The following is an 8,398-nucleotide window of genomic DNA, read 5'->3' as shown; positions in this document are numbered from 1 at the left end:
ATTGCAAGGCCTATTAATATTATTACGCCTTGCAATATAGTTCCCCTTTTTATCCGCTTAGAAAATCAACATGTTTCATTTTGTGTGACTTTACTCGGATTGTGTAAAGGCTCATGTAGCCATCTTTAAATAGGGGAAACGTGGAAGAGCTTGGTCGCTTCTAACTTCACGTCCGTTTGGATCCATAGATGAGAAGAGGAGAGGCTAAATGCGAACACCCTCCGTGTTTACGTGACTGAGGGCACGCGTAAAGACCAGACAGCTACACATCAACTCGTCTAAGCTCAGGTAAGAACATATCTCAGTATTTAAAAAGAGACAATATTGCCATGTTTTTGGCATCCATCTCGAACCTCAATACTCTAAAGTGAAGCCAATTTGATGATGTCATTGGGTTGATCTTCAAAACGGATTCATCTCTGACTACCTCTGAGTCCTTCAGAATTAACAGTGTTATAACATTGTAGTATGTTTCAACAACGTCTCAGCACAGCCTCGTTTGTGGAGCAGGAGGCCAGGGAAAGCGATCAGAGTGAACTTGTGATATCAGCTGCAGCAGGACCGGAGAGACAGGACAAAGTGACTGCCCCGAGCACTCAGCCACTGCCACCTTTAATCTGGCAGATAAATCAGAGGTGGAAGAGGGCAAAGTCAGTACTTCAATACGCTTCAATCAAAAATATTTCTCATTAAAACATACACAATACTGATGTGACTTCAAGGTGGGGTTGGACCCTGAATGGTTCCAACTATTATTATTTGTAAATAAGAATTTTTTCTTAATGTTTTGCCTGATTAAAAAAAGGGAAATAGAAAAGAGGAAATAAATAAATACAATAGCATTGGCCTACAACAGTTTCAGAGTATTCTCTTTTTTCAATCTCTTTTTTAATCAATATAAAAAATAAGCCTGTAAACTCTTTGAATATAATGGACCCACAGTTTTGGCTCCCATTTAAAGCCAAAAATAACTTCAAGTAAAAACGTGTAAAACGTCTCTATCTATTGTGAACAATTACCTTTGGTCTCTTCTGACCCTTTTGTCGGCCTGTGATTCCCATGATTTGTCTGTTATTTGCCTACTTTGATGTCAGACGGTTGACTTTAAATACGCCTGGAAAGTGTACAGACTTTAGCTCACACAGGCTGATTACTGTAGTTAAGAGCAGCAAGGAGTGGCTTCTCATCAAAGTGCTGTTGAACTGGGATAACAAGCAATAAAACAGAAACGTCCGCGCATAAAACCACGAGTGGAATTCACACTGACGTACTAATGATACTTGAGACAGTGCTCGAGAGTCGCTGGCATAACACATGAACTTATTAGCTAAACTACTCCAGTAGGTTTTTGACATGGGGTTACATTTTGAGAACATTTCCTTCCGCAGCACATTGCATTTCTTTTTCTAATTGGTGCGTTACATAACATCAAACCTATCTTTCCCCAGAGATACACATCTGCTATCTGAAAATGAACTAACATACAAGGCGTTTATTGTCATATTTTTTATTGAACATTAGCTCGTGAGGAACTAACTGGTATCTGAGGTGGGTTTGGTCCAGAGCTACAAGTCTTTGACACTGCTACACTATGACAAGCTTCTTACATACAGATTCCATAACATACACACTCACATACCAAAAACAGAACAACAAACAATTTGTCCTCTTGATGTTTGATGGACTGATTGTAGAGGTGCAGTAGTAACACATTTAATACGTTTTCTCTATTGTCTCAGAGCATTTTTCATCAATCCATGCATTTGTTACATCTTTGCCCCAAATGAATTCTTGATATTCCCATGCTTTCATATAACCACATTTGATCATCTGTCTGTGCATTGACTTGAAAACTACCGCCAATTTAGAAAGTCATTTTGAACTTTTTTTGCTGTATTACTAATCACGGCAAACATCCCCGCTATAAGGCCCCTTATTGTAGCATCAACTTCACAACAGTCCCACAAATACAATTACATTTTATTGCCATGATGCGCCCTATACGCTCAACCGTCCCACAGGGGTCAGCAACCTTGTGAATCATACTTTTAATACAGATAGAATTCAGGCTCATAGCTTATAATTTCTCTGCTCCTTTGTACACAATAAACCGCCTCAGTCTGGCCTCTCCAAAACCCCTATTATTGCTGGTCAGTGATGTTGCATCATTTTCATTCTCCAACTCCCCCTCAGCACCACAATTAGATCCCTTATTAAATACAATCCCACAATCGTCTGAAAGTTTTTCTTTAAATAAGGATGCTTTTGTGAAATGGGTCACTTCAAGACCTTTCCTAAAGACCCACACTGAATACTGCTGTGGAACTATTGTCTAGGAAGTAGTGCTAAAAATAGAATTCCTGGTGTCACAGTTTGCAATATGCACAGATGATGCTCCAGCTGTAGTTAGGACACAACACATGAAGTACATGGGCCGGTGTGTACAGGAAATGCTGCATTATGACACCACTTTACAGCAAAATGATGTGTGCTGAAGCAAACATCACACATCCAAGTGAAATATTTGTTTTGCATATTCTGTATTTTAGGTGCTGATTTGAATTCACATTAATAAGTCTAGTTCTAAAGATGTCATATGCACAAACATACTGCAGACAATAATAGATGAGGATTAGCAGTAAAATAGTCTATCAGTGACCGTTGTCTGACCCAATCCAGCTGGGAGATAGAGACAGTGGCCTTGGCTCTTCAGTTACACTACACTAGACTTATTGCTCTAAAGAGGTGCATTGTGGAAAGGGCTTATTGCCAATACTGATCTGAGTCGTGGGTCTAAACTAGGGACTCGCAGACAGGAGTGTGGTCGGAATCCTGGCTGTGCATTGAGCTTAGGCCAGTGTCCGAGTCCTCATCATTGGTGCACGACTTGGACAGACCTCGAGCCTGTTCCACCCAGGGCTCTGCCCCGGGCCCCACTGTCCCCTCAGTTCCCTCTGCCCCGTCCCCCGAGTCTTGTGGTTCCTCCACTGAGTCCTCCCGGGCCAGGAGCTCCAGCAGCTCCAGCAGATCCTGCTCGCGGTGCTGCCACTGAACTAGACTAGAGTCCAGCTGGGTTCGGGTGGAGTCCAGGTCTGTCTTCAGCCTGAGCCCGATGTACAGACTGGTGTCCAACTGAGTTCGGATCCTCTCCTCCTCCAGACCCACTTCGTCCACAGACAGACCATCTGACTCTCCTGTGTCACATGCTCCAACATCTTCTGTCGTATGTTCTCCAGTAGTGTCCTCTGGTGCCTCTTCGCACCTTCGCTCCATCCAGCGGTGGTTGAGTTCTTCCTGGATCTCAGCTGTGATGCGATCCACAAGTTCCTCGCGCTCAGTCAGCTCATCCTGGACGCGCACGAGCTCTTCACAACACATCGCATACTGTTCAAACTGCGCTAGCGCGTCCTGCACACTTCGCCGCTCTTCCGCTGATCCGCTGCCCGCTCCATCCTGGAGGTATGTGTCCTGTACATAGTTGAGACCGTGACGCTGCACGCGCTCCAGGTGCACCTTGTCCTCATATCGCTCAATGTCCCGGTCCAACTCGCGCATGCGCTGAAGCTGCTGCCGGATTGTGTGGTCCTGGGACACCACAAGATGTACCAGGGTCTCCATACGTTCCACTGATCCCTGGTCCCGGTTGGTCACCTGCTCCTTCTTCCGGTTCATTTTGTCCAGCTTTCGGAACGCTTTCCGAACCACTCGCCGTTGTTTTTCCTGGGACACAGTAGTCCACCCATGACCCCGGAGCCCTGCAGGGCTATCTCTGCTCGGGACCACTTTGGCCTCGGCGCTGCGCGGTCCACTTGGCAAAGACGCGTCATTACGCACAAGCACAAAACGGACATTTTCTTGCTCATCGCCCCAGGCAGCCCACAGGCGCATCAAGCGCGTCTTGTTGGGCAAGATGCGCTCAAAGCCGCGCCATTTCTCTACTATACAGTAGGATTGCGGTGCGCCTGAAAGCCGGGCACTCTGCTCCTCCAGAAGCACGCGCACGACGTCCGCGCAAGAGGTGCGTCGCGTGAGCCCCGAGACCAGCTTCTCCTCCCGACACACCCACACGGAGATCTTGCCCTCTTCCTCCATCAGGACCACGTTCTGATCAGAACTTAGCCAGGGTCTGCTATTGGACCACAACTCATTCCCTTCCACGATACATGCGCTTTTTCTCCTTGCGCGAGAAGTCCCAGTTTGTGAACAAAAAGTCACTCAAAGTGGCTCTGTTTAGTTTTAGTCCCGGAGCTCATGTCCCTGTGCACGTATTTCTTGTCTGTCCTCGACCCGTTCCACTGGCCGGTTGTTTCTTGTTCAGTGAGAATTGTTCAGCAGAGTTGAGCGCAGTGCATCCTCTCTGTGGGACAGCCGGAGTGAGAGTGAGGCGCTGAACACAAACACTGGCTGTTCTCGGGCTGGGACACGCCCCCACACACTCGTCCCTTTCACACACTTCGGACTCAGGTAAAAAGACTAGATGAACGTTTAAAGGGGCATAGGATATACTGTTTTGTAATAGTGTGTGAAACATCAAGTAAGTAAGACACGCATTTTGAAACCAATGTTCAGATAAAACGGATTATCTTGGTGCATGTCAGTGTATATCTTTACTAGCTTTGCAGGAGAATAAATCTTCCCCGACTGAAATCCATTATCACATAACAGTCAGAGCATAATCAGCTTTCTGCTTTAGAAATGCCCTGTGTAACTCCTACAGAGATTGGCGCATTAGGAGTCTCGTGTTTGAGCTATAGCCTACATAAGTGTTGACCTCTGACTTCCGCAGTCTCCGTTATAGGGTAGCTACTGTTCATGCGTTTGTCGTTGTTGGTGCAATAATAGTGCTTAGAGTAAACACTTGAAGCAAATTAGATATTGGGGACGTTAGGGTCTAGGAACTGCACAGTGCACACCACACACAAGGATTAGCCCTACTTAATTGGCCGCCATGTACATTCTATTTACTGGAACTCAAGTTGTAGTTGCTTGTAGAAGTCAAATTGAAATAAACAAATACAGAAAATGCGTTCCTTTGCAAATCCCCAAAACCTATGGAGCAAAATGAGGAATGAGGAATATTTTATTTGGATATGGCTCCCTCTGGTGGTCTGTGATTTTCTTAAAAATTCAAAGGATTTGTTCAGAGTAGCCTTTTTTTTCCTCAACGTTTTTGATACATGACATATTTATTTGTATGACCTATAAGCTTCTTCTTCTTCTTTTCTTTTTCTTTTATTAAACCAGAGCTAAGATTGCTCCGAATGAAATAATAAAGGAATACTGAACACAGTGGCACAGTTTTGAATTGACCATTTATTTCAAGTGAATAGCATATGGGTACAAAGTCTCTACAAAGCTAGAAAATATCTACTTGTAGCCATAAGGGGGTTACAAAGCAAAGATCAGACCCTGTGCAGTACCAACACACACCACTAGGCGAGGCCTCTCCTAAAGGTACTCTCTTTCACAAAATAGGATAAACATTAGAATATCAAAGATATACACACAACATCTGTAATAAAGGTTATTGTCACTTTTGTACAAAGCACCGTAGTTAACTCTTAAGTGCACACATGAGCAGCACTGGGTCCAAATTTTCAAGGCCATTCTGGATTTGTGATTACAGATAGCATTTGTGTGCCACATGGGGGTTAAAAAAAAAAAAAAAAGCAGATAAATATGCAGCTGGCACAGACAAGACATCAGTAACAACACAAAGACAAATCTTAACATCTCCAAAAAACAGCGTCACATTGAAACAAAAATCATATATTTGATGTTTGATGCCATTGGGTGATGGCTGTCTACATGTTGTAAGACATCTGAAGATTTCAACACTATTAGGAGCCATTTTATACTGTCTGAGCTTGATAATCTTCATAATGAATCACTGCCTCAGTGCATTCTTGCTCTTGCTTGTAATTTCTTAGTCTTTGTAGTTCTTCAACTTTATTTTCATTGTTTTGCATATCAGTAAATACCTTCAAGCATCAGAAAACTATTTGAATTACAAACGGTGCATGGTCAATAGTTTAACAGTACTGACCTTTTTCTGCGGTTGATGAGTGTTTTTTTTTTTATGTAACTATAATTCAAGGTGGTTAAAAAATGTGATATATACATAAATGTTACTGCAAAATAATGCACTTGCTGCATCATAGGCACTTCATATTTTAAAATTCCAAAATGTTAAAATTGACAGTGATTTTGCATTGTTCGATATTTTATCTTACAAACACAAACACAATATGCTAATTTGACCAGATACATATGTATCATACTTGTATTGCAAACACAATTACCAGTAACATTGAGCAAATCATAATAGCTGACAGTAATGACCCCTTAATAGTTAAATAGTTCTCTGCTGAAATGTTGTCTCTGTACGTCAGTCTTGCTCCTGTGTTTTAGTCTGGCAGGTGTAGATACAGTCTATTTAACTGTCAGCATAGTCCACAGTGAGTCCTGACACATTCTTTCTCCCTCACCACAAACTGCGCAAACCATTTCAAAAACAATCAGAGTTGGATTGAATAGAAAATTTCCCCAATCCATGACCAAATTTGAAACGAAATGTTTGGAGAGCAACTGCCAGCAGATGGCCTCAAAGAGCACTTCACGTAAAGACAGCCAAACAGCCCATAGTATATTTATGAATTGTGCTTGACATCAAATAGATTCAGGCTTATGCTTTTTGCACACAGAACAAAAAAGCTAGCATCGACACAAAGCAATACAAACACATTTGTAAAATGATTTTTAAAACATGTTCATTTGTTGAACTTACTTTTGATTCCAAACTTGCTGCTCCTATTCAAAGGCACTTCATGCAGCTGTGTATTACAAAGACAAACCTGCAGACGCCAACTCCTACTGTCTCCTTTTTTGGTTTTGGATTAATATATGATTTACTTTTTACTGAACATTTATAATGATCTATCAAGTTACTTGACGGACAGCGATGGTTAGTTTTCATTTTGAAATGTATAATATTGTTATAATGTTAGAGGTCAATATGTAAATATTAAAGCTCTATTTTTGTCTGGCATAAAGTTAATTTGGGACACTATAACTTGGATAGGCTTGATAGTGCATCTCAGTGGACTAAATCATTTGATTACATTTCATATCCATCTGCAATTTTATAAATTGTATCTGAATTGTTTCATATCTCTGAATTATATTTTTGTGATTTGTTGATTTAAAATATAGTTTATAAATTACTATGGATTATTGTTTAGATGCTATTACAATTATGACATATAAAAGGGTACAAATATGATTCTTCTCTTTGGGACATATCTCCTTTTTGTGTAAAAAGACACTCAATTAGCTTTCTATACAAAATCACAACTGATGTTTTTTTTCGGGATATTGATAAAACACAGGGTCTGAACTTCAATGTCCATCGGCAGGTTTTACACACACACACATACACACATACATACATACACACACATACACACACATATATTAGGCCAGTCGTGTTTTTCCAATCACCTGAGAGGGGCTTCCCAAAAACAACCAAGACCCAATGCAAAAAGCAAAAATGATGGCAGATGCTTAGGGTGGTAAAGTTTTGGTCAACATTTGGGAATCCTCATGAGCTGATTCAAAGTTCTGCAATCCTGCCATGTCCGCTGCTCAAAAAACTGCAGTATGGGGGTGGTGCAGCGTTACACAAGGCAGCTGGTTCCGTCACAAAAAGTATTTGGCTGATAGACACCTAAGAAGGCCATCGTTGTAGCAAGGGACGGGGTCGAGTTTGTGTGTTATTCCTTGACCAGGCGGTAAATGTGGTGTTGTGCCCCGTGTTCGTTGTTGGACACTTCAAAGACACACGCCATGCACAGCAGCGTCTCCTGGGTCTCTCTGTTGCTCACTACCTGAATAGAAATTACAAACCAAGTATTACAAATGTGGAAAAAACATCAGTAGGGACAAATATAAAGTGCTATAACTTTTATTCATTGGTTGCTTTGGTTTTCAACAGGAGCCGCCACAGATTTGGTATATTTTTATGTTTGGATGCCTTTCCTGGCTCTAGTTGGGCTAAAACCAGCTTTGAATGCTCAGACCAGTGGTTCTCGAACTGAGTTCTTGGTTCTTGGGCTTGTTCATGTGGTACTCGGGGTCATCTGAAGTGTTACGACTTATTCATTCAATTTGAGATAATGGTAAATGGTAAATAGTTTCAATTCATATAGTGTTTTTCCACCTACAGTAGGCACTCAAAGCACTTTACATCAAGGCGACAGTGGCACAGTTGTTATAGCGCAGAAGGTCGTGGGTTCAAATCCCGGCTCCTGCAGGTGCACACTACCGTTGTGTCCTTGGTTAAGACACTTCACCCACTTTGCCTCCAGTGTCTGTGAGAGGATAAATGGATGAGTGGTTC

General features: G+C 42.1%; 2 protein-coding genes across 2 annotated transcripts in view; both read right to left on the bottom strand.

The window, feature by feature from the left end:
• Positions 1 to 1,009: 1,009 nt before the first annotated feature.
• rassf10a (Ras association domain family member 10a) lies at positions 1,010 to 4,365 on the bottom strand. The gene has a single exon (XM_079567517.1). It carries the CDS (start codon positions 4,090 to 4,092, stop codon positions 2,794 to 2,796), a length of 1,299 nt encoding a protein of 432 aa, XP_079423643.1. The 5' UTR covers positions 4,093 to 4,365; the 3' UTR covers positions 1,010 to 2,793.
• Positions 4,366 to 5,299: 934 nt separating this feature from the next.
• The window catches only part of tead1a (TEA domain family member 1a), a 34,917-nt gene continuing 31,818 nt past the window's right edge, over positions 5,300 to 8,398 (bottom strand). Inside the window, exon 12 of the mRNA XM_079567490.1 lies at positions 5,300 to 7,886. Within this exon, the coding sequence (XP_079423616.1) occupies positions 7,773 to 7,886 (114 nt within the window). The 3' untranslated portion in view covers positions 5,300 to 7,772. The remainder of the gene's footprint in view (positions 7,887 to 8,398) is intronic.

The sequence above is a fragment of the Gobius niger genome (assembly GCF_951799975.1).
Source record: "Gobius niger genome assembly, chromosome: 12".
In the NCBI taxonomy this organism is placed as follows: Eukaryota; Metazoa; Chordata; class Actinopteri; order Gobiiformes; family Gobiidae; genus Gobius; species Gobius niger.
The sequence above is the reverse complement of the archived record's forward strand: the minus strand, read 5'-3'. Positions and strand labels throughout refer to the sequence as shown.